This window comes from Equus caballus, chromosome 31 (genome assembly GCF_041296265.1).
Source record: "Equus caballus isolate H_3958 breed thoroughbred chromosome 31, TB-T2T, whole genome shotgun sequence".
In the NCBI taxonomy this organism is placed as follows: domain Eukaryota; kingdom Metazoa; phylum Chordata; class Mammalia; order Perissodactyla; family Equidae; genus Equus; species Equus caballus.
Genome location: NC_091714.1, coordinates 19,798,453 through 19,825,088, shown reverse-complemented (window position 1 = coordinate 19,825,088; position 26,636 = coordinate 19,798,453). Strand labels below are relative to the sequence as shown.

General features: G+C 37.9%; 1 protein-coding gene and 1 long non-coding RNA gene across 13 annotated transcripts in view; one reads left to right on the top strand and one right to left on the bottom strand.

Annotated features, from left to right (window-relative positions):
• Positions 1-26,636, top strand: part of ADGB (androglobin) — a 172,657-nt gene that overhangs the window by 10,729 nt on the left and 135,292 nt on the right. For all 11 annotated transcript variants that reach the window (XM_070256532.1, XM_070256530.1, XM_070256531.1 and 8 more), the window contains exons 2-3: positions 17,673-17,835; positions 23,001-23,093. In XM_070256532.1, the coding sequence (XP_070112633.1) occupies positions 17,673-17,835; positions 23,001-23,093 (256 nt within the window). The remainder of the gene's footprint in view (positions 1-17,672; positions 17,836-23,000; positions 23,094-26,636) is intronic.
• LOC138921693 (uncharacterized) overlaps positions 1-26,636 on the bottom strand; it is an 81,497-nt gene that overhangs the window by 50,172 nt on the left and 4,689 nt on the right. The window contains exon 1 of one of the 2 annotated variants that reach the window (XR_011434492.1): positions 14,111-14,296. The exons of the other annotated variant lie outside the window; for it this stretch is intronic. This is a non-coding gene — a long non-coding RNA (uncharacterized lncRNA). Of the gene's footprint in view, positions 1-14,110; positions 14,297-26,636 lie in introns of those variants that run through there. 2 annotated transcript variants of the gene reach the window in all.

Below are 26,636 nucleotides of genomic sequence, written 5' to 3'. Positions count from 1 at the left end.
CAAGAAGGCATGCTGATTGCACAATGCATAAATAGATTGCCTCCCACTGTGAGCAAAATCATGTCCTCACACTGAGCAGCATGCTTGAAGACAACAATGGCAAAACTCCAGACCCTCCGTTTGTTGAAGTGTTAATACTTACAGTGAAAATAATCTAATTAAAGCACACATAGGAGTGTGCATGTGTGTGTAAATCCCATTCTGTGTTTTTTTTGCTAAAGTCTTTAATGACTTTGTACCAGCTAAAGTTTTCTTTGAAAGTTTTCAATTCTTGTACATTTTTTATTTTATTGTATAATCTTAATTCAAGAATTTAAAAAAAATCACTTTGTCATCTTTGCAAAGTGTGTGATTAGTGTTTCTAAGTTTTAAAAAGTTGTTTTATTACTGTTTCATTAATACTTGGATTATAAAATATATTTTAATACAATTGTGGACTACTTTCATTATATATAAAGATAATTTTGACTTTTTTCCAATTCCAAATTATGCAGGGTATTTAATTTACCAGGAATAGGTATACAAGAAAGACAAAATACATAGATAAAATATATTTTATTGCATATGACTTAGTAATCAAATATATCATAGAATGTAGATTTAATTTAACTATGTGTGTATATATGAACAGACACTATTGCTTTCACAAAGTGAAGTTTTGGATTTCTTTCATTTGCCTTTTAAAATCCCCAGGCTTGTTTTCTTTTTTCTTTCTTTTTTAAAAGCAGGTTTATGGACGTGAATTTGTCATACAGTAAATTGTGCATATTTAAAGGATGCATTTTGATAAGTTTTGATGTACATCTGCACACATGAAGACATCAACACGCTCAAGATACTGATCAGATCTGCCATTCAGGGAAGTTTCCTTGGTCCTTGGTGATCCCTTCCTTTTGTCCCTCCCTGACCCAAGGCCCCAAGCAGCCGCTGTCCTGTTTGCTGTCACTATAGGTTAGTTTGCATTGTCTAGAGTTTTCTGTCAGTGCAGTCATAACCTGTGTGCACCCTTTGTATGGCTCCCTTCACCCATGATAACTATTTTGATATTCATTCATGTTGTTGCCAGCAGATAGTGTACAATTAGTATTATTTTTTCCTTAAACATTTAGGAGACTTCAACAGTAAGCCATTTGGGTCTGGAGTTTTCTTTGTGGGAAGGTTTTTAATGATAAATTCACTTTCTTTAATATATACAAGGATATTCAATATCTCTAATCCAATTTCTCTCTTCTTTAGTAAGTTTTCTTAGTTTGTGTCCTTCAAAGAATTGATCCATTTAATCTAAGTTATCAAACATGCGGACATATAGTTGTCTGTAATATTTTCTTATTATGCTTTTAATGTCTGTAGGACCAGTAGTGATGTCCTCTCTTTCATTTCTGATATTGGTAGTTTGTGTCTTCTCTCTTATATTCCTGCTCAGTCAAACTAGAGTTTAATCAATTTTGATTATCTTCTCAAAGAAGTGGATTTTGGGTTCATTGATTTTTTTTCTTTATCATTTTTCTGTTTTCTATTTCTATTTATCTGTTCTAATCTTTATTATTTTCTTACTTTATTTACTTTAGATTTAACTTACTTTTTTCCTATATTGTTGAGGTAGAAACTGACTACATTGTTTTGAGACTTTGACTCTTTTCTAATACAGGAATTTTGTGCTATTAATTTTCCTGTATGTATTGCCATAGTGGCATCCTGTAAATTTCATTATGTTGTGCTTTCATTTTTATCCAATTCAAATACTTTCTAACTTTTTTTTTTGGTGAGTAAAATTGGCCCTGAGCTAACATCTGTTGCCAATCTTCCTCTTTTTTTTTTTCTCCTCCCCAAAGCCTAAGTACATAGTTGTATATCCTAGTTGTAGGTCATTCTAGTTCTTATATGTGGGATGCCACCACAGTATGGCCTGATGTGCACTGTGTATGTCCATGCCCAGGATCCAAACTGGCAAACCCCAGGCCACTGAAGTGGAGTATGCAAACTTAACCAATTGGGCATAGGGGCAGCTCACTCTAACTTCTTTTTTGATTTCTTCTTTAACACATTGGTTAATCATATGTGTTTTATTTATATTCCAAATATCTTGGAATTTTCAAGGTTTTTTTGTTAGTGATTTCTAGTGTAATTCTATTGGTCAGAGAATATACTTTGTATGACTTTAATTCCTTTAAACATATTGAGACATTCTATGTCTTAGGTTATGGTCTATCTTGATAAGTATAATGTGTGTTCTTGAAAAGAATGTACATTCTGGTGTTGTGGAGTGTTCTATAAATGTGAAGTCAATTTTGATGGATAATATTCTGTATTCTGTTTCTTCTATAGTCTTACTGATTTTTGGTCAGCTTGTTGTATCAGTTACTGAGAGTAGTACTGCTATCTTCTACTATGTTTATGAATTTGCTTATTGATTCTTGTAGTTCTATCTCTTATTGCTTCGTGCTTTAATGAAAGTCTAGGATTGTTACATTACATCTCAATGAATTTTCTTTTGTATCATTACAAAATCACAGTTTTTTAATCTCTGGTAATATTCTTTTTTTCTGAAATCTACATTTTAAAAAATATTTCTTCTGATTAATGTTAGCATGGTACATAATTTTTCCATCCTTCTATTGTTTCTGTCTTTAGATATAAAATGGATTTCTCATAGATGGCACATACTTAGATCTTGCTTTTTATCCAGCCTGTCAATCTGTCCCTTTTAATTGGAGTGTTTAGACCATTTACATTTAATGTGATTACTAATATCGTTAGGTTTAAATCTATTATCTTGCTGTTTGTTTTGTTGTTGTTGTTCTTTTCTGTGTTCCTATTCTTTCTTCTGCCATATTTTGGATAAATTTTGGTTTTTAAAAAGTTTCTGTTTATGTCCTTTGTTGGCTTTTAGCTATATCTCATTGTTTTGTTCTTTTGGTGGTCACTTTACAGCTTATACTATACACCTTTAACTTATCACACTGTTTCTTTTGACATTATACCAGTTCACATTTAATATAAAAACATTATAATAGTATATATGTCTACCTCCCACCTTTATGCTATTGTTTTCATACAATTGACTTTTACATATGTTATAAACCCTATACTACATTATTTGTTTAAGTAGTTAATTATATTACTAAGATATTTAAATAATAAAATAACTTGTATATTTAGCCATGTAGTTACTACTTCTTTATTTCTTTGTATAGACCCATATTTCCCTCTGGTATCATTTTTTCGTCTGCCTAAAGGCCCTCCTTTATTTTTTTTTTATTGCAGTGAAAATTTTCTGCTGATGAATGCTTTCAGATTTTTATGTCAGAAAAAAAGTGTTTATATCACTTTTATTTTTTAAAGGATATGTTCATTAGATGTAGAATTCTAGCCTGACAGATTTTTTAATTTTAGTCCTTTATAGATGTTGCCCATTCATTTGCATTACTTTTTTTTTTTTTTAAAGTTTTTTTTATTGTTTCCTTTTTCTCCCCAAAGGCCCCCGGTACATAGTTGTATATTCTTCGTTGTGGGTCCTTCTAGTTGTGGCATGTGGGACGCCGCCCCAGCGTGGTCCGATGAGCAGTGTCATGTCCGCGCCCAGGATTCGAACCAACGAAACACCGGGCCGCCTGCAGCAGAGTGCGCGAACTTAACCACTCGGCCACGGGGCCAGCCCTCATTTGCATTACTTTTAAGGAGAAATTTGCAGTTTTCCTTTTTAGTCCCTCTGCATGTAATGTGTCTTTTTTGTCTGGTTTTTAAGATTTTCTTTTTACCACTACTTTTGAGCCATTTGCTTATGTTGTACCTTGACATGATTTTCTTTATGTTTCTTGAGTTTGGGGTTCATTGAAATTGTTGACTCTGTAAGTTTGTAGCTTGCATTGAAATTTTAAAAGTTTTGAGCATAATTTCTTCAAATTGTTTTTTTCCATCTCCAATCCCTCCTTTGATGACACCAACAACACTTAGATTGTTTGAAGGCGTTCCAGAGTTCACTGATGCTGTTCATTTTTAATTTTTTTGGTTTTATTTTGGATCATTTTTATTGCTACCTCTTCACCTTCACTAATCTTCACCAGTATCTAATCTACCATTAATACACTGCTTGTGTACTTTTTCTCAAACATTTTAGTTTTCATTTCAAATATTTCAGTCATCTCTTTTGTTTTTGTAAATCTCACGTGCATGAGAAACTACACAATGCAGGAGAACAAAGTACCCAAAAGGATCGAAGGACTCACACAGGGCCAGGACTAGTCCTATTGTCACCAGCCACAAAATATGAAGCTAGCAGAAGGAAAGAAATAGTAAAGTTTAGAGCAGAAATAAATGAAATGGAGAATAAAAAAATAATAGAGAAAAATCAATGAAATGAAAAGTTGGTTCTTTGACAAGATCAACAAAATTGGCAAACGTTTAGCCAGACAGACTAAGGAAAATAGAAAACTCAAATTACTAAAATCAGAAATGAAAGTGGAGACACTACTACCAATTCTACACAAATAAAATGGATTATAAGAGTATCATGTACAATGGTACAGCAACAAATTAGAAAACCTAGATGAAGTGGACAAATTCCTAGAAACACAAAACCTACCAGACTATATCATGAAGAAATAGAAAATCTGAATAGACCTGTAACTATTAAGGAAATTGAATCAGTAACTAAATATCTCTCAACAAAAGAGAACTCTGGACTTGATGGCTGCACTGGTGGATTCTACCAAACATTTTAAAAAAGAACTAACACCAGGGGCCGGCCCGGTGGCGCAGCGGTTAAGTTCACACGTTCCGCTTCTCGGTGGCCCGGGGTTCGCTGGTTCGGATCCCGGGTGCGGACATGGCACTGCTTGGCAGCCATGCTGTGGTAGGCGACCCACGTATAAACTAGAGGAAGATGGGCACGGATGTTAGCTCAGAGCCAGGCTTCCTCAGCAAAAAGAGGAGGACTGGCAGTAGTTAGCTGAGGGCTAATCTTCCTCCAAAAAAAAAAAAAAACTAACACCAATCTTTCTCAAACTTTTACCGAAAAAAGGAAGAGGAGGGAACACTTCCTAGCTCATTCTGTGAAGCCAGCATTACCCTGATACCAAAGCCAGATAAAGATATTACTTGAAAACTACAGACTAATATCTCTTATGAACACTGATGCAAAAATTATCAACAAAATACTAGCAAACAGAATTCAGCAACATTGTAAAGGAATTATACACCATGGCCAAGTGGGACTTATTCATGAAATGCAAGAATGGTTCAACATATAGAAATCAATCAATGTAATACACCACATCAACAGGATGAAGGAAAATGCCACATAATTATTTCACTTGATACACAAATAGCATTTGACAAAAGCCAACACTCTTTCCTGATAAAAACACTCTGAAAACTAGGAATAGAGGCAAACTGCCTCAACATAAACAGCCATATATGAAAAACCCACAGCAAACATCATACTCAGTGGTGAAAGACTGAAAGCATTTCCTCTAAGATCAGGAGCAAGGCAAAGATGCTCGCTTTCATCATTTCTGTTCAACACAGTGCTGAAAGTTCCAGCCAGAGATATTAGGCAAGAAAAAGAAAGAAAATACATCCAAATTGTAAAGGAAGAAGTGAAATTATCCATTTGCAGATAATGTGATCTTATAATTAGAAAACCCTAAAGATTCCACAAAGAAACTGTTCAAATTAACAAATGAGTTCTCCAAAGTAACAGGATACAAAGTTAACACACAAAAATCAGTTGCATTTCTATACACAAACCATGAATGATCTGGAAAAGAAATTGCAAAAAGAATTCCGTTTACAATAGCATCAAGAAGAATAAAATACCTAGGAATTAACTTAGCCAAGAAGGTGAAAGACTTGTATGGTAAAAATTACTAAACTTCTGAATGAAATTAAAGATGTAAATAAATGGAAACATATCCCATGTTCATGGATTGGAAGACTTGAAGATATCTTAATGTCACAACCACTGAAAACAGTCTACAGTTTCAATGCAATTCCTATTAAAATCTCGATGATTTGTGTTCTTTTGCAGAAATAGAAGAATCCATCCTAAACTTTATATGGAACGTGTGATCCTCTGAAGATCTCAGGAGTTCCCCTCTTGTACTCTGCCCTGCAAACTCCTTCCTTGTTCTCCCCCAGGCTCTCGTTTCCTTCTCCTCTACTCGAGGAATCAACTAGGACAGCCCTAGGCTACCCTCCCTGCAGTGTGGCCTCTGCACTGGAAACTCTCTTAGAACCATAAGCTGAGGCAATTGTAGGGCTCGCTTCATTCATTACCTCTCTCTCAGGAACCACTGTCCTTCATCACTTAATGACTGTATCTTGAACACCTGTTTCCTGTGTTTTGCACAGGTTTTTGTTTGTCTCAGGTGGCAGAGGGTAAATCCAATTCCCATTACTCCACCTGAGATGGATGTGATATCACTCAGGTTTATTACTTAAATTTTTCATTTTGTTTCTAAATATTAAGATGAGAGATTTTATTTATTTATTTATTTTGAGGAAGATTAGCCCTGAGCTAACTGCTGCCAATCCTCCTCTTTTTGCTGAGGAAGGCTGGCCCTGAGCTCACATCTGTGCCCATCTTCCTCTACTTTATATGTGGGACGCCTACCACAGCATGGCGTGCCAAGCAGTGCCATGTCCGCACCCGGGATCTGAACTGGTGAACCCCGGGCCACCAAAGCAGAACATGTGCACTTAATCGCTGCGCCACTGGGCCGGCCCCTAGAGAGAGATTTTAAAGCAGTATTCACAAGGATGTATCCACAAATAATATATTGCAAGTGTGGATAGAATTTTTTCCCTAAAAACAAAGTCCCAGGGGCTGGCCCCATGGCCAAGTGGTTAAGTTTGCACGCTCCACTTCGGCAGCCCAGGATTTGCCCTTTGGATCCTGGGCGTGGACCTACACACCACTCATCAGGCCACGCTGTGGTGGCATACCACAGAGAACTAGAATGACCTACAACTGGGATATACTACTGTGTACTGGGGCTTGGAGAGAAAAAAAGGGGAAGACTGGCAACAGATATTAGCTCTCAGGGCCAATCTTCCTCACCAAAAAAATAAGCCCCAAATTGAATATAATTACCAGTATTTGTAGTATCTTTTTAAAAATTGTTTTTTGATGTTATAGAGACATCTTGATGTAAGACTTTTAATTAAAAGAATACAACTTCCAGATCCAATGAAGATTATATTAAATCACATTTTCATAATTATCATTGTGCTCATTTTTAAGTTTTATTTCAACCTCAGTGTTCTTCAGTCTTCCTATTTTAAACCAATGGTCCATTATGGATAAATGTTAAATAACGTACATCTAAGAATAAAGTATTTGTCTCCGTGTAATGGACAAAGTCAACATTGATTAGAAAATAAGATTCAAGCTCCTCAACAAGGTCCTCATTGGGGAGCTGCCTGTCTACCTTGTGTTTCTCTCCAGCCTCATTTCCCCCCACCTTGTACTGTTCGCTCCTGCAGAACTGAAGAGTTCACAGTTCTTCACTTCCACCCTGCTCTTTCTTGACCGTGTGCTGTCTCTAACGCTGCTCTCTTTTCCTGCTGATGCCCATTCTCCTTTTTCAACCTGGAAAATTTCTGGTTATCCTCCAAGACAGCTCAGACAATATTTGTTGCAGGAAGTTTCTCCTAATTTTCTCTCTTTGGGCACAATACCCCCTCTTCACCACCTGTGAATACTTTCATCTCTGCACATACCGCAGTATACTGAAATTATCTGTTTACCAATTTGCATCCCAAAATAAATTCAAAAGCCGAGATACATAGTAACTCCATCATCTAGCACGGTGCTTGTCACAGCAGGAGCACCACAGCAGGTGTTCAATAAATGTTAGTTAAAAATAAGTGAACTGTTGGTTGAGTGAGATTTCTTTCTCACTCTGAAATTTGCTTCTCTAAAATGTTTTAGTCTCCAGACATACTGGTTGATTTGATCCTAATTAAAAGAATTCTGCATTCCCAATTTCCCTTCTATTTAAGACATATTTTACAGTGAGTTTTCCTCTAATGTCAGGTCCATTTTTTCTGTTCTCCTTCAGTTTGGAAGTTTTATATTTTATTTCTTAGAACATCCTTGCAGTGGACTGAATGTCTGTGTCCCCCATAAATTCGTATGTTGAAATCCTAATCCCAATTTGATGGCATTTGGAGGTGGAGCTCTGGGGAGGTAGTGAGGTCGTAAGTGTGAAGCCTTCATGAATGGAATTGGTGCCCTTATAAGAAGAGAGCAGAGAGCTAGTCAGCTCTCTTCCCATATGAAGACACACTGAGAAGTTGGCCATCACCCAGAGAGGGCCCTCACCAGAACCTGACCACGCTGGCGCCCCACTGCAGGACTTCTGGCCTCCGGAACTGTGAGAAATAAATTTCCATTGTTTATAAACCACCTAGTCTATAGTACTTTGTTATAGCCCAAAGTGACTAAGACAATCCTTAATTTTTAAAAATATGTACTTATCTTTAAATACTTTTCTACAAAGTGTACAATTACTCAGTCTTATTCCTAAAGAAAATACAGGCACACTAGTGTCCTTCAGAATCCCCTTCTGAAGGAAAGGAAAAAATAAATCTCTTCTATTTTTGATAACTTCTAAAAGCACAAAGTTATTATCATTATTGGTTCACGGGAAATATTTTTATAATTTTACTCATTTGTTGACCATCTCTGCTTGTAGCCTACGGTTTCATTCTGGTTCATTTCCAGTCTTTCTGAGAGAAATCCTTCAGTAATTTTTTTTTCTTTTTCAAGGGAATCTGTTACAGTAAACTCACAGTGTTAAAATGTTTTCATTTAATTTAGGATAAATGTTTCTATTTCACTTTGAATAAGAGTTTAATTGGGTCTTGATTTCAAGATTGACGTTTATTTTACCTGAGCTGTGAAGATGCCACTTCATTGCTTTCTGGTGTCTACAACTGCTGTCAATTTGAGTGACAATTTTTTATTTCCAGATAATTTCTCATTTCTTTTCATAGATAGATTTTTATCTTCATAATTAATCTACAATTACATCTGATATATCTAGATGCAGGTTTCTTTCCCCTGGCCTCCCATTTATCCTTTGTATGGCTTCATGAGCTTTTTCCAATCTGAAGACATGTCTTTCATCATTTCTGAACATTTTCAGCAGTCCTATCTTCAAATAATTCTCCCCAAACCCCACTCCTCCCATTTTGACAATTTTATCCTTCTCAGACTTCTATTAGGCATAGTTCTGGGTTTTTCAATCTATCCACTTGTCTATTTCACATTTTCCATCTCTTTGTCTATCTGTGAAAACACTTGATTTTAAAATGCTACCTTCTGGGGGCCGGCCCAGTGGCGCAGCGGTTATGTGCGCACATTCCAACAACAACAGGGATTCACCTGTTCAGATCCTGGGTGTGGACGTGGCACTGCTTGGCAAGCCATGCTGTGGTAGGCGTCCCACACGTAAAGTAGAGGAAGATGGGCACGGATGTGAGCTCAGGGCCAGCCTTCCTCAGCAAAAAGAGGAGGATTGGCAGCAGTTAGCTCAGGGCTAATCTTCCTCCATAAAATAAAATAAAATAAAATGCTACCTTCTAAATCACTAGTCCTCTTCTCCTTTCAGCTTTATTTAATCTACTTTTTCAACATCTGAATTTTTCATTACCAGAATTTTCCAATGTCACTTTATTCATTTGGTCTTATTTTTTGTTTGTTTAATATCTTCCTGTTCTAATTGCAAAACAGAACTTTTCCCTCCTTTATCTTTTTGGTAATTCTAAACATACTCATTTCCCTTTTAAGTTTGTTACCTTATTTCTCTTTCCTTGGATGTGATTTCTTTCTTTTTGTATACTTACTGACTGTCCTCCATAGTTTGAAGTTTTTTCTTTTGCTTTATAATGTTAGTTTTTTATTTCATCTTTTGTAAACATTTTAAACTCATGCATATTGTTCTCTGCCATGTGGTTTGGATGGCTTTCCAGGATGATTCCGCCCTACCGTTTGCTGATCCAATTGGGATGCACTATTGTAAAGGACAGGATAGTTGTTATGATATTGAACTATTTCCTTATCGGTTTGTAAATAGCTGTTTTTTTGAGCTCCCTAAAGAATGTTTCTCTCTCCTTGAACTCTGGTGTCTCTCTGAGAACCCCAGGACCTATCCACAATTGAGATACTAAATGGTCAACGGACCAGCAGGGGGCCTCTAGCCCTCTGTTCCAATACAAGAGCAGAGTCCTGTCTAATTAGTGGGCATGTTTGCCATAAGAATTTTGAAATATTTTATATTACCCTTGCCCCCACCCACGTCTCAGCGTTGGAGGTTGGAAGCTTTCCTCCCATGTGGGAAGTGCTTTTCCTGATACCGCCTGCATGGTGATAGAGGCCCCCCAGTCCTCATCTTTTCTCTTTTGGCCAGACTGTCTGCGTCCTCAGGGAACCGCAGGAAAGTGACACATCGCCTGTTATACCATAAACTGTAGGGGGAGTTATATCAGCCTTGATTCAAAGCCAGGAGCTCATGAGTAACTCTAGCCACTTGCTCATTCAGAAAGCCTATTTCTAGCCTCCTGAAATACACAGGGTAAATTCAACTTCTTTTACAAATAGACTTATAGACTGTTAAGCTTGGACTGCCACTGCTCAAATCCAATTTCCAATACCTACTTGTGGAAGACACTGTTTCAGCCTCTGATTCACCGTACAGCTTCATTCTGTAATGAGTCCACTGACTTTTTTATTTTTACTGAAATATAATTGATATATTATTAGTTTCAGGTGTGAAGCAATGATTTGCTATTTGTATATATTGTGAAATGATCACAATAAGTCCAGTTAACATCCATCACCATACATAGTTACAAATTTTTTTTCTTGTGATGAGAACATTTAAGATCTATTCTCTTAACACTTTTCGAATCCAATACAGTATTATTAACTATAGCCACGTGCTGTATGTTACATCCCTAGGACTTATTTATTTTAGAACTGGAAGTCTGCAACTTTGGATACCTTCACTCACTTTGTCCACCCCCCACCCCACCTCTGGCCGCCACCCATTCACATTTTTCAGTGGCTTTCGATCATGATCAATTTACTTCAATCGTGAATACACATACATTATATATATATTATATGTATAATATACATATAATAATTATCAACACATTTGTGTCTGTTGCTTACTTAATAGAGCCTTCTCATGTGCGACTACTCTGTCTGACTTGGCCTGCTGTTATAAATTTACTTGCTTTGTGCTTCCTCTCTTTTCCCCAGGAGCACCTTCCTATTTTACATTTCTGCTCTGGAAATCAGCCTCATGCCCGGCTATCTGAAATTTTTCCACCCTCCAAACATTAGTTTCCTTCGAAATATCACTTGGCATTGGAATATACAGGTTTTATATTATAAACATTCCCCACTGACTTTATTAACTTTTTAAAAAATCATAAATTTCCACAAATATGTTTTGTATACAGATTTCTAGCCTTTCCTAAAAGGGACAGTGACACTCCTCCTATCTCAATGGAATGTTTAGACTCACTTTGTGGGAAGAGAGCATTTAGCCATATTCTTAGAGAACGTATTTATCTTTGAAATCTTTTACACCATTTCCAATTTTAATTAGTTAAATCATTTACTACTACTTGGATATATTGCTATGTGAATAATATACCTCTGTGTATACCCCTAATTTTTCAGTGTGATAGGTTTGATTTCTTTGCATGTTTGAATTTTCTAAATTTTGGCAACATTATTTCCCAGTATTACTGGTTCCTAAGTCTTCAAAAGTCCTGAGTTTCTTTTGTGTTATAGATTACATTGTTCTCAGAACTGATAAGACCAGGAATAATGTGCTTTGAATATTAAAAAGGTCCCAACTATGCCAGAGCAGTAGATACATTCTGGCAGTGAACTTCAAAGGCGTTCTGTGATGAGAGTTTCAGAAGCAACATTTGTATATGATCATTTGAAATCTGCAGGATATGCGACATTGGCGTATTTAAGCATTGTTTACATTGTGTGTGTAGCGCTGTAGGTGAGCTATTGGGCTGGTATACCATACCTCTAATGAGCCTTTTTAAGTGATCTTCAATAGAGATGAAAACAAACTTGACATGTCATAAGGAAAGTAGGCCAATTAGTGATAAAGCTTAACAGCTTAAGGCAGGGAGCCAGAACATTTACTTCCACTTGACAGAAGGCAGAGGAAAGCAAAACAGAATCTCAGTAGAGCTCTTATTTTTTTAAAGAAATTAGATCTTCCTTTTACAAAAATAGCCTTTAAGATTTTGAGCTTCTGAATGAGGTAATTTTATCATGATTTGGAAGGATACAAAATCACTAATTTCTTTTTTATATGTAGGGTTGTACCAACACTCAATAAAACAGAATACTATAACGTTCTATTTTATGCCTTGATTTTTCTATTAATGTTATGAAAAAGTTCCCTTTTTCCCTGAAAACTATTCTAGTCTTCCTTCTCTCTTATATTTTCTCATATGATGCTTAGGAACACTCCTTTACAATGTGTATATTCTCAGGATTTCTTTTTCAGCAAGATGGTGGATTAATATTTAAAAAGTAATAATAATACCCAGAAATGCCTACATAAAGAACTGAAAATCGTCAGGATCCAGAAATGAAGAGGGAACTGATGGTCAGAGTGTCGTGGCTCTAAGCTGAAGCTGCTGCTTCTCTAGGGAAGGCTTTCCAGTCTCATGAATTTGGAATCCTTTCTTTTATCATATAGAGGACAGTCTTGAGCCCAAATGAGGAAAGGCGGTCCTCCAACCTTAGATAAAGACATGGCTTTCCAAGAGTTTAATTCTTTTAAAAATGGTGAATGAGAAAATCCACCCAAGCACAGAGAGGTCAAAAGAAAGCTACATTTTCTCTGCCTGGTATCTGGCTGAAAAAAAAATCTCACTTGAGAAATGGAAACTGTTCAACTGAGACGTACATAAGTTTGAGATCTGATTTTAAAAAATCTATGGGTTCCTGGATAGCTTATTCTTTTGGGGTCTCTGAAAGAAGAAAGCAATATTACAATGAAAGCACATTCTTTCAACACAGGATTGCCTTAGGGGAAGGGGATTGGAGGGAAAGAAAACCCTGAAAAGGATGAGCTCATAGTAAAAGCATCCTAAAACATAATAAGCAAAAGATAGGCAGAGGTCACAACAAACAAGAGAATGAAGTGTCACAGATTTAAGATAATAGAAAAATAGTCTGTAAGTAATTTACCATGTATATAACTATTAAAGATATAAAAGAAGAAATCCAAATCCTGAGAAAAGAATTATACCCTTCGTATCAGTCAATGCTAATAATCAACACTAGCTACAGTAACAAAGTAGCAAGTGGGAAATCATTGATGCTGGCTACAATATCCCACAACCCCCAAATCTCAGTGACTTACAGCAAAGGATGGTCCCCATTCAAACCAGAGTCTGATCCGGAGTTTAGTGGTGGCTTTCCATGTGCTACCTTCCCCAGCTCCTTCCATCTTGTACTATTACCACTTTCAAAGTTCTCCTCATAGGACTGAGCCATGCATCAAGGAGGAAGAGAGTGAGAAGTGTCTCACGGAATGTTCCATGAGCCTAAAGGTGGGCTACAACACATCTCCTCACATGCTATTGTCCAAAACACCATCACAAATTACCAGCCAAACTGCAAAGGAGTATGGGAAATGTGGGAAATGGAAAACAAGATTGCTGAGCATCTGGTCAATCTCTACCCCAATATAAAAATTTGAAACAGTTCTAATTAGGAATGATAAAAATATAAAATAAAGACATTCATTCTTTTATTTCATGGAAATAGATGACAGAAGGACAGAGAGATTGCCTGCATTGTCCAGGCACTGTTCTAATTGCTGGAGATGGAGGGTATGAACAAAAACCGGATATTCCCACCACTGTGAAACTTACAAGCCCTACCTGTGGAAACACACAGTAAGCGCATGAGTATAGGGTTAGTGAGAGAATGTCAAGTGCTATAAGAATGAAACAATCTAAAGGATGAAGAGAGTTGCTAATGAGATAGGCTGTTCAGGGAAGTCACTCCCACGTCTGCCCCCAGAAGGCGGAAATTTTCGAGAGAACTTACCCTTCTTGTTGCTAAGTTCAGCCTTTATTTGTTTATGCTTCCTCTTATTTGATCTATCGGAAGCGCTTGGATCTGTTGCTCATTCTCTCATTTTTGAAAAAATTGCTTTATTTGGCTTCCAAGGCGTCAGCCTTTGCTGTGTCTTTCCTACCTCACTGCTTCTTATTGCTGCTGTAACAAAATGTCACAAATTTGTGGCTTAAAACAGTGCAAATTTATTATTTTGTAATTCTGGAGGTCAGAAGTCCAAAATGAGTCTCACTGAGCTAACATCAAAGTGTTGGCCGGGCTGCCTTCCTTTAGGAGGCTGGAGCAGAGAAGCCATTTTACGGCCTTTTCCAGCTTCTAGAAGCTGCCCACATTCCTTGGCCTTCTTCCTCCGTATTCAAAAGGCCCCTCTGACTTCTTCTGTCTCCTGCTAATTTTGAGGACCCTTGGGATTACATTGGGCCCAGCCAGATAGTCCAGGATAATCTCTCTATCTCAAGATACCTAAAGATATCTAAGAACTCTCTTTTGCCATAGAAGGTAACCTACCCACTGGTCTTGGGGATTAGGATGTGGATATATTTGAGGGACCGTTATTCTGTCTACCACAATCACTGACTGCTTTTCTTAGTTTTCTTTCTTCTCTCTCTCTGATATGAAAGAGAGTACCAGAGCAAATATACAGCCGTATTGATTATTATAATATTGAAATATTTTTATATTGATTGGTGAATAGCCTTAACAATCACGTTATCAATAAGATATTTCTGCTTCCTGTCCTGGATCCCTGACCCACCCTGAGGACCTTACATCCCTGACCCCACTACTTAAAGTAAAGAATAAATGTCTGGCAGAGCTGGTGGCCTTGAAGACACTGACCCAGCGTTGAAGCCAGCATCTCCTTAGATTGGTCAATGCTCATTCCTTACCGGTTGCTAGGCGTTTTGAATAACATTCCTGAGAATGCCTCTTCCTTAAGATAGTCATTTTCTTTGAGATTTCATCCAGTTTTTAGACTTTAAATATCATCTAAATTTTCTTTGAGATTTCATCTAGTTTTTATACTTTATATATCATCTAAATGCTGGTGACTCTCAATTTTCACTTTTAGTCTGATTCTTTCTCCCAGATTTCAGAATCCTACATCTACCTACCTATCAGTATTTCCATGGATATGTGATAAACATCTAAAACACAACTCATCCAAAAGTGAAATGCTGCTTTATTCCCTGCCTCAATTTTGCCCCATCCCCCAGTCTCCTGTCTATCAGGAAATAACCACTCAGTCTACTTCCTCTACCTTCAACATATACGAGGGGATCATTTCTTGCCCCCTCTGTTGTTACCAAACCACCATCAGCTCTTACTTGTTATTCCAAAGTCTTCTAAATGGTCTCTCTTGCTTCCTTAGTCTTTTCTCAACATAGCAGCAAGAGCGGTTATAAAATGTTAGTCGTGCCACGTTACACCTCTGCTCGAACCCTCCTTTGGCTTCCCGTCTCATTCAGACTAGAAACCAATGTCCTCCTCTTGGTTTAGATGACTCTCTTTGCGTCTCCTGTTACCTCTGAAATCGGCTCCTTTTACCTCCCTCTTCACTCACTCAGCTTCAGCCACACTGACCTGCTCATTCTTCAAATAGGCCAGGATGCTCTTCACATCTGGAATACTCTTCCTTGCTGTTTGTCCTTGCTGTTTCCGTCATCTGGAACATTCCTTCCACAGATTTCCACATAGGTTAATCCTTTATTTTCTTTCACTATTTACTTCAGTATTATTCTATTATAGGCACTAATGTATGAAAAATTGTAAACCTTAACTCCTCAGTTCCCCTTCCCTGGTTTGTATTTCCCCTTAGCATTTGCACTTTCTAGTATATATTTTATTTAATTTATGCTGCTGTTTTCTGTCCCTGCCTGCTATAGTATGAACGCTATAAGGGTAGAGATTTTAGTCTGGTTGGTTCACTGCTTCTCCCAGGGTCTAGAGCAGGGTTCTAGCCTCACACGTAGTATACTAATGATGAGCTCACTTAAGAAGTCTACCTTTTCTCTAGAAAATTAGTCAAAATATATCACAAACTTTAAATATGCATGTATTTTGGTACAGTAAATCTCCTTAATAAAATCTATCCTAGGGAAATAATTAATAGTATCTGCAAAAGTTTGCAACGTGGATAGCCATCACAGTCTTTTTTATAATAGTGAAAAATTTTTAAAATCAAAACTCTCAAATTTCCAAATATAGAACCTTAGTTAAACAAAAGGCAGTATATTCATACAATAGAATATTATGCAATCATTAAATTCTTATTTAGATGAATACTTATTTGCCGGGGTCCAGCCCCAGCATGAACAGGGTCTCCTGAGGGATGGATGGCGTTGGCGAAGGAGGAGGCAGTGAGACAAGGAGCTTGGTGTCCAAGTCCAAGGCTAGCTTTATTTTGTGTACGTATGATTTATATAGGGCTCAGGATATGCAAGGATGATTTCATGAAACAGTCCCAGTACATATTTTTGGCTCACATAAGTGGGTTTTTGCAAGGTGAACAATAGTCAATTGTATCTGGATTGTGTGTAGCCCTGGGAGAAGTCAACCTTCTGCAATCCTTTACTTCGAGGAGGCCACCCCCAGCGGCCTCCTGACTCAATGGGCCACGGCCCATTTCTCTTTACCAGGGACGAATCAGAACGTTCTTTCCCTAGAAGATGTTGTTCCCTAGAACTTTCCCTAAAATATTGCATTGTATCATTCTCATTCCCAGGGCTGGGCTGACTTCCCCTGAAATAACCCCAGGTGCAGAACAGAGTGAGCAGAAGCAGAAAAGTCAGAAGTACCAGGGAGACTCGTTGCAGGGGCAGCCTGGTAGATTCCCTTGAGGGTCGCCGTGCGTCCCCTCATCTCTCTCCCGGACCGTGTCACAAGGCAGAGGCTTAACTTATAGGCTGACGGCTCCTGGCACTTATTGACATGGGAACTATTAACAATATACTGATAAGTGGAAAAAAGAGTCTATAAAAGAAAATCTGCCGAATGATGTCATTTTTGAAGAAAAGATGTATATCCTTGTATATTAGTCTGAGAGGATGGATAGTTGTTAACAAAGTGGCTTCTAGAATGAAGTGGATTTGCCTTTCTTATTCATCTGATTTGTACATTTAAATTCGCTTTTAAAATAATGATCACAGAGCACTTTTATACTGGGAAAAATCAAAATTATATTTCTACTGATCTTCAAAATGCTTTTACTATTAAACGTGGAAAGGATTTTTAAGTGTGAATTGTATGTAAGTATTCCCCTTTATGGCATCTTATACGTTTATGACGGATGTCCTGCATTAGTAAGTAGACACTAATTCTCAAAATTTGTTAACGGGATAGTCTTTTTGGGGTATTTCAGTCTTTAGAACCCTAACACGTGGAAGCTGTCTGGCCACAGGTATTACTGTATTGAAAAATGTATTTAACGTAACTGCTGACAAGCTAATTAAACCTTGGATTAATTGGTATTAATGCAATATTTTTGCTCAGAGATTTGAATTAATGCTAACCCACCTTCCCCCTCTGTCTCTAGTCAGTACACTTTGGGCAGCAATGCGCAGTCTAGTTCCGTCGAACAGAAGAAGGGGAAATTCCCAATCTGGCCAGAATGGAGTGAAGCTGACATAAACGCAGAGAAGTGGGACGCGGGCAAAGGTGGAAAAGAAAAGGACAAAATGGGGAAAAGCCCCATATTTGTAAGTCGACTTGAATGTGACTGGATTTCGTTTTGGTTCTTAGTTTTATAATGGAATAAGATTTGTTACATGTGAACGCACTAATTCTTCTCCACAATCTCCATCCAAGACAGAAATATCATCTTTCTGGCCTCGCACATCATCCCGTGTCTTTCCAAGCCTTAGCCCTGAGATTTGGTGAATCACATTTGAGTAAACGGGAGGCGAGAGATGACGAAAGAGTCATAACTAAATAAATGGCACATTGATAGGACAGGTTAGCTAGTGGTTTGGGGCAGAGTTGGGAACCAAGCATTTAGAGACGGTGGTGATTATAGGAAAGATGATTTTTTAAAAGAGATGTTACTGTGAGATAAATATTGAATCCCTCCTAATTCCCCTCCCAAGACGCTTAGGTAAAGATCTCAGTTACCCTTCATTTACCTGCAGCCATTTAAACATGATGTGGCCTTGAGATTGAAGCTGAGAATGGGGTACCTACATTTTCCAGTTATATTATTTTAGGTTCTTTTGCCTATTTAAAAATGGTTACTCTATTTCTAAAGAGTTCTTTGTTGAGGATATGAGTCTGGGTTGCATTTAAAATATGACCTACTTACTGGTGCAGCAATTCATTAAACAAAAATATTTATAGAACACAATACAATTTTATTTTTATTCATTTATTTACTTATTTTTTTTTGAATATTAGCCCTGAGCTAACGTCCACTGCCAATTCTCCTCTTTTTACTGAGGAAAACTGGCCCTGAGCTCACATCCGTGCACGTCTTCCTGCACTTTATATGTGGGACACTTACCACAGCATGGCTTGACAAGCTGTGAATAGGTCTGCACCCGGGATCCAAACTGGTGAACCCTGGGCCGCTGAAGCAGAAGATGCGAACTTTGCTGTGCCAGTGGGCTGGCCCCCAGAACACAATACAATTTTAAAACACAAACAAAATTTCCAGGATGGTTAGGTTGCTCTCTTGTGTCTTTAATTGAAAAAGCACTCTGAAATGGTACTTCTTAAATTTGTACTTGTTCACAAAATACGGAATCACAAGCTGCATGATCCATGCCAGTAATTAGTTTATAAGAGATATTCAATAAATTTAACTAATTGCTTCTCTGTTAGTACTTGAACAATTTCAGATGAGCAGTGTGCGAGGGAAGGCATTCTCTGTACTGTGCCTAGAGTTATTGTGGAACTTTTTTATGCAAAAGGATTTTGAGCTCTCTGGGTTCAAGTGCAAATGGTCATATTCTACATATTTTAACAGCAATTCAGAACTTATGGGGATTGTGTGTGAATTTACGTTAGGAAGACAGATTGTGCAAACCCTCTATTGAGGAGTTGGCCTCTGGAAAGGGTGTAGAGATGAGTCACTCCAAAGTGTGAAGAAACAACAGAGAAGAGCAGAAGTGCCTGAAAACTTTGAAATAGGAAATAGGGTATACAACATAACGTTTTAGGAGCCCTAGAGTGCAAATGTGCCTTTATTGGATGACTATGAAAACTTCTTGCAGCGGGACGGCTCCGTGGCACAGTGGTTAAGTTTGCACATTCTGCTTCGGCAGCCCGGTGTTTGCTGGTTTGGATCCCGGGTGCAGACGTGGCACCGCTTGGCAAGCTATGCTGCAGCAGGCGTCCCACATATAAAGTAGAGGAAGATGGGCACAGATGTGAGCTCAGGGCCAGTCTTCCTCAGCAAAAAGAGAAGGATTGGCAGCAGATGTTAGCTCAGGGCTAATCTTCCTTAAAAGAATAAAAATAAAGAAACACTTCTTGCAGATCTCCAGAAAGGTGGGTATCAAATCCTGGGACTTATCAGTGTTTGTTGATTTGCAAACTCAGGAATTCCTGGGGTGAAATTCAAAACTGGCCCCCATAGATAGAGGGCAACGTAAGACGGAAGCAAGAGGCAGACCACTCCAGATTGGTAGGTGGCAGGTTTAATAAGCAAGGGAATTTCCGCATGAGGCTTGTCTTGGGCGGCCGCAAGACGAAATCTCTGCGCCTCCCCTCGAGAATCTTATGAGTTTACGTAGAGGCCTTAATGGGGTTCAGTCACATACACAGTCCAGATGGTCTCAGTAAGACGTTACTCTCTCAAGGTTGCATACTTGAAGTGGCTCCTAGTGCAAGAACAGTGGGCAGAACGTACATTCCAAGGACAGGGGAGGGGTGAGAAGCCTCTGATTGCCTGTGTCCAGTTCGAGGGTCAACTGGTGGTCATGTCCTCTCAATGACCTCCTCTAACAGTGTTATGAAAACAAGGGGAAGTCTGTTGGAAGAACATTTACAGTAGGAAAACCATTGAGACAGGAGCAGAAACAAATGTGCTGGTCACCTGATGCCCATTTCATTTGGGGGCAACATATAGGAATATTGCTGGCTAAACATCAGACCTCAAAATAGATACTGCAGCCCTTGGACTAAGGAACTGTATCAAACTTCATGATTAAGAAAGCAACAGCCCCACTCCTGAGGTGAATAGGAGCTGTTCCAAGAGAATGTGACGCTGCAGAACCTTAGCCAACGCCCCATTCTGCCATCACAGCTTTCACGGGGCAGGAGAGCACAAGCTCAGACCCTGGTTATTACAACAGTGCAAAGTGATACCGTCTGGGATGGAATCTTGCTCCCCTCCCCCAGTTCTGTTCCACAACGTCAGCATTCTTGGCTCGGGAAGCCACAGGCCCTCTGCTCCAAGCCTTGTGATTACATTTCTGTGATATGGTGGCACAGGAGCTCTTAGCTGTGATTTGCAACATCCATATTTTACCAGGATTAGTTGCCTTAAGCATCGAACTACGCCAGGTTTCCTTGGAATTAGAGAAGGCTGCTTCTTTAAATGCGAGGCCAGTGATCAGGAAATCAGCCTCAGATGAGCTAACCCTTCCCCCTAAGTCCAGAGGCAGGTCTCACTTCTTCAGTTAAGTGGCAACAATGAAAGTATATGATGGGTGAACAAACTGAGAGTATATGATGAAGCACTGTTAGGTGGATATAAGAAATGTACCTAAAGCAAAATGACATGGAAAGATTACCATTAACTTAATGTGAGGGTCTCAAATCCTGGAGAAAAGGGAATTACACCAGGATGAACCCCACACCCACCTTGTTTATTTATTTTTTCTCAGGGAAATTTATTAACTCAAGGCGTGGAAATTAGAGGGCAAGAAGAAAGTAGTGGCCTGGGGCTTGTGTCAGTTTCTCTGGGCTGAGGGAGAGAGGATGCTGTCTGGTGCTGCCAAAGTAGTCAGAGCTTGAACCAAAATACACAGAAGTGATCTGAAAATTTTGCGTATCATTTTATTTCAAGACCCCCAACTCCTAAGCTGTGTGTATAAAGCTTTTGCTGCCAGCAAATGAGTAAAAAGCAGCAGCGTGGAGGCTAAATATCTGAGAAAAGATGTCATGATGCTGTGGTGAGAGAGTGGAATTCAGGGTACACTAGGGTGAAGGGACCCTGATAAACACTGCAGCCTCTCAGTTAGTTCCCCAACATGGCCATAGCATTCTGCATTGAGTAAGGGCAAACCAAAATTATACCAGCCCTGTCAAAGCCTGAGACCCAGTGTTGACTGGGTCGAGTTCGTCTTGTGCTCTGCCTGCAGCAAGGGAGTGAAGTGCTCCTGTCTGGCGGGGGGGACGTCATTATTTAGAGCCTTATAAATTTATGTATCCAGTGTAGATCATACAATCAAAATTTAACAGACATGAAGAGAAGCAGAACCATGCAACTGAAAGCCAAGGGGAAAAATCAGATAGCAGAAACAGATCCACAGGTGACTCTGATTTTGGTATGGTCAGATAGGGGACTTTAAAATAACTAAGTTAATATTTGCAAGGAAAACAATGTGAGGGAACCCCAGAAGTCTAGTACAGCTCCTGGAGAGCTCAGTCTATTTTTCAAGAACCATTCTTTGGGCATTTTGACTAGATGTTGGGGTTGCCTTTGTTTTCACTCAAATTATTCCAGTATCTTAAATGAGACAAAAAGACAGATTCTCCAGATACTCATAGACACTGACTATTTTTAAAGCTGTGACTGCCCTCAAATATACCCATTTCTCAGGCCATGCTAGCATTAGCGTAAAAATACGATTACCATGAAAATCACAAAGCAGTATTTATTTGCCCCATCCCCATTATATCAGGTGAAATTTAGTTACCCTTTTTTTCCATACAGATAGTTTACATTCTTTGAGCATTTTTGGTATTCCTAGGACTTTTCCTGTTATTTCTTGTAAGAATCCACCACTGCCCCACGTGTGCATGCACATGCTCACACACCCACACACACCCCTTATGAGCTATGAGAACTTCTACATAGTAGCTACCTGAGGTCTCTCAAACTTCCTAGATTGCTGGCATTTGAGAGTAGACATTTGAGCATAATTCTTTCTCCAGATCTGACCCACACTAGGGGCTCAAAAATTAATGAACTAATTGCATTCTTGGACATTTATCTCAGAGAAATGGAAACAGGTTGACACAAAAACCTGTCATCTGTACACAAATGTTCATTTCAGCTTTATTAGTAATAGACTCAAACTGAAAGCAGCCCAGGTGTCCTTCAATAGACAAATGGTAAACAAACAAGTATGCATATCATGAAATATTACTCAGCAATAAACAAGAGCAAACTATTGGAGCATGCAACAACCTGAATGAATTGAATCTCCAGGGAATTAGGCAGAGAGGGGGAAAAAAGCCAATCCAAAAGGTTACATACTATATGATTCTATCTATACAATGGCATGTGAATCTATAATTATCTCAAAAGAACAGGTTTAATTGAAACAATTAATAAAAGAAAGTCAGAACAAAGGTAAAAATTTCATTTACGTATAATCCTTTTTGTGATTCTAACAGCTGAAAATCAAGTAAATACTTTTGAATCTTCTGTATTCAGGTAAAAAACCCCAATATTTTCAGTGGAAAATATGGCCATATCTGGCCCATCCAAAATTGTTTTCCCACAATACCTAATTCATGTAATAACTTCAGTATTCTCCAAGAACTCCATGAATTAACTCTGAAAACAAACATGCAAATTGCTCTATAAATGCTTATTTGTTGATCAATTCTATGCACTTATTAATTTTTATTAGGATTCAGTTATTTTTATTTTAATAAAACCATATGGATAAAAAATTCAATTTTTTTTATATAGCATTTTTTTGAAGATCCTGAAGGAAAGATTGAATTACCACCATCACTGAAAATTTATTCCTGGAAACGTCCACAGGATTTTTTAATTAATCGGGTAAGAAATAGTTTTACTATTAAACAAAATGCATATTAGCTATGGGATATAATATCCTAGTTATTAAATCTTTCATTATTAAAACAATTTAGGGTAATTTTTTTTCCTGTGGTATTTGGTAAGAAAAAGTAATTGCTTTTTGGCATTTAGTGTAGAAATAAATGTATGTCAGTACAGTTGAATATTTCTTGTACTGGTTTTCAACAGAGTATTTTGCGTAGAGCCTCCAGTTTTCTTCTTCTCTCTGTGATGTCACATTACAGCCTAAAATGTTTTGAGAAGTTATTCCTTGATTGCTGACACTGTCTCTTTTCTGCTTCTTAGCAGGAACTTATGTGGCATGAAGATTTGTTTGTGTGGTGTATATTAGCAGTAATTTTCCAGCCCAAGAGACTTGCACTTGGATGTCTCTATTCCAGGAATTCTTGAAGCATTTTCCAAGGGCCGCTTTCATTTCTGGACCCCCATGCACAGACACTTGAATCATGTTGACTGGGACACCGCCCAAGAAACTTTCATTTTAGATAACACTTAGCGTACATAACAACTTTAGACCCACTGGTCTATCTTTCTAATAGCTATGTTAGTTTGAATATATTTGGTGTTTCCAAGGATTTCATTATCACTAATGCTTTTTTTCCCTTTTTGAATCTCCTGTTATTTTCATTTAATGCATAGAAAACCAGTAAGCTAAATTAGTTACTCAGTGCTCGTCAAATGGTTGTAATGAAGCTGATTCTTCCATACGTTATGGAATTCATTGAATGTCTGTCACCACACAAAGTGATTTTTGCTCCTAAAAGCTTTAGCCTTTATCAGCACTGCTACTAATGCAGGAAAACACAATTTATTCACCGTATTTTCCAATTACTGTTACTAGTTGGGAAAGTCAGATAATCCTAAATTCAAAAATATTTACTAAAATGAGAAAATAAGCGGATACATCTGGGGCCGGCCCAGTGGCGCAGCGGTTAAGTTTGCACGTTCCACTTCTCGGCGGCCCAGACTTCACCACTTTGGATCCTGGGTGCGGACATGGCACCGCTTGGCACGCCATGCTGTGGTAGGCGTCCCACATATAAACCTAGAGGAAGATGGGCACGATGTTAGCTCAGGGCCAGGCTTCCTCAGCAAAAAGAGGAGGATTGACAGTAGTTAGCTCAGGGCTAATCTTCCTCAAAACAAAAACAAAAAGAAGAAGATACATCTCTGTCCATCAGAGAATTTATTGAGTGCCTACTTGTAAGACATTTTAAATAAAAGAAATCAAGTATATAGGACCCAAGTTTTTAAATTACTTATAATGGTAGGTAACATTGACATGAAGAATATAAATTCTGTGATGTTAGTATAATGCCCTTAATATTAATGTAGCCAGCCCTGGTGCTCTAGTGGTTAAGATTCGGCAGTGTCACTGCCATGGCCTGGGTTGCTTTCCCATCAGGGGCCCACACTACCTGTCTGTTGCTTTTCATACTGTGGTGTCTGCATGTTGCTGTGATGCTGAAAGCTGTGCCAGTGGTATTACAAATCCCAGCAGGGTCACCCATGGTGGACAGGTTTCAGTGAAGCTTCTAGACTAAGACAGACTAGGAAGAAGGACCTGGCCACCCACTTCCAAAAGTGGCCATGAAAACTCTGTGAATAGCAGTGGAGCATTGTCTGAGAGAGCATTGGAAGGGAAGAGGATGATGCAAAAAGACTGTGCAGGGTTCCACAAGGATGCTAGGATTCGGAATTGACTCAAGGGAACTAACGAAAAATATTAATGTGTCATTAATAATTTTCAGGCACTGCTCAATATAAGTGCAGAGTTTGTGTTCCATGCACATAAAAGATATAAATTCCACGAAGTGGGAGTGTTGTAAATTTGATAAGTAGAAAAGTTTTATAAATCATTTCTTTTTGTTTTTTTAGCATACCTTAATTCTGAGAGATACACTTGTGCTAAAAAATAAATTCATTCATTGTTGTTGATGATCCTTCCACTTACATTTGTCATAAGGCTGCCATCCATCTACCTCCACTCTCCCTCTGCACTGACTCCTTCTCTTGATCCATCATTCTGGAATATGGACCAGAATTGCCAGAACTGAAAGACTAGCTAAGTAGAAAAGTCATAGAATAGTGGTTTTCAAGTTTTAATGTTTAGGTCCACAGTGATAAAAACATTTTTTATTGAGACTCATTAAATATGGACATATATAAAGTCTAGACAAAAGTTTTGGAAAAAAAAATGACCTTTCTATGTGAGATTTACTCTGTTCTATTATATTCCATATACATAGTCCTGACCCACTAAAATGATTTCATGAATCATTACATAATTGCAAACCACAATTAAAAAGCACAATCCAGCCTAGAAGCATGCCCTAGACCGCTCCAAGCAAAAGATGACATCAAAGGACTTGATTTAAGTCTGAGAGAAGCTAAGTTATTAAAAGACTTAAAAGCATGGATATAAGACATCAGAGTCAACGTGGGCCGGCCAACCAAGTAGTTAACAAGCCCTGATCACAGAATGAGCGTTCAGATCTGCTTATTTCTGAGAACCAGCTATTGGTGGCCCAGGTGCTTGAGAGTTAATTATGTTGAGCAGATGTAAAATGTCTGAAGATTCGTCTTGCCCCAGGTGTAGACACAGGGGACAGAGATGCTAAAATACCCTTGTAGAGACCTCTGCCTTAATATTTGTTGTTTTTTACAAACTGTCAGTTCCTCCTCTTCATTTATCAGCATGTGCCTATTAACTTCAAACTTTAGGTATCCAATACCTATTTTATCTATAATTAATCATAACTCGTTGATCATTTGTTAACAATTATAATTAATATATAATTAATAAATTTTAACGCACGTTGGTACTTGCTGAAAGGTATGAGCATTTTAGAAGTGTTGCATCCTAATCAGTCAAACCAGAATATATAGATAAAACTTACTATGTTTATAAATTATGAACATAAGAGTCAATTCAGGCCTTCCAGGTAGCTTTAGGTAAATTTTTCTCAGACGTAAAAATTGTATTCAGTTTTCAAGGTGTTAGTTGTACAGATGATTGAGACTAATACATGGCATTAGTTTCTATAAAAAATCTATTTCACTAATCAAAACCATTTTTACGTTATGCTTAAATATATAAACTTGATGTGAATTGTAACTATTTTTTTCAAACTATTATAAGTCATATTTTCCCCTCTTATGTTTATTCCTTACTGGTCTAAATATTTAAAGCAACTTCAGATATATACCAATTCAGTGATGACCATCAAATTAATTTTTAAACAAAATGACAGGACTTAAAGTTGGGCAAAATTTTAAAAGCTGTCACAGCTAATATTTTTCATCCAAGATGAAGATATTTTTCCAGCTACCAGATGTTAACTAAGCTTCAGGTTTACTTGAGTTGTTCATTTAAATTTCAAATCACTTTGAAATGTGTGTGTATGCATGCTAAGTTTATCTGCATGTATTATATCTTAAAGTGTTTTATTTGTATATTCAAATGCTATATTTTATAGGCATTAAATTATTAAATTAATGTCC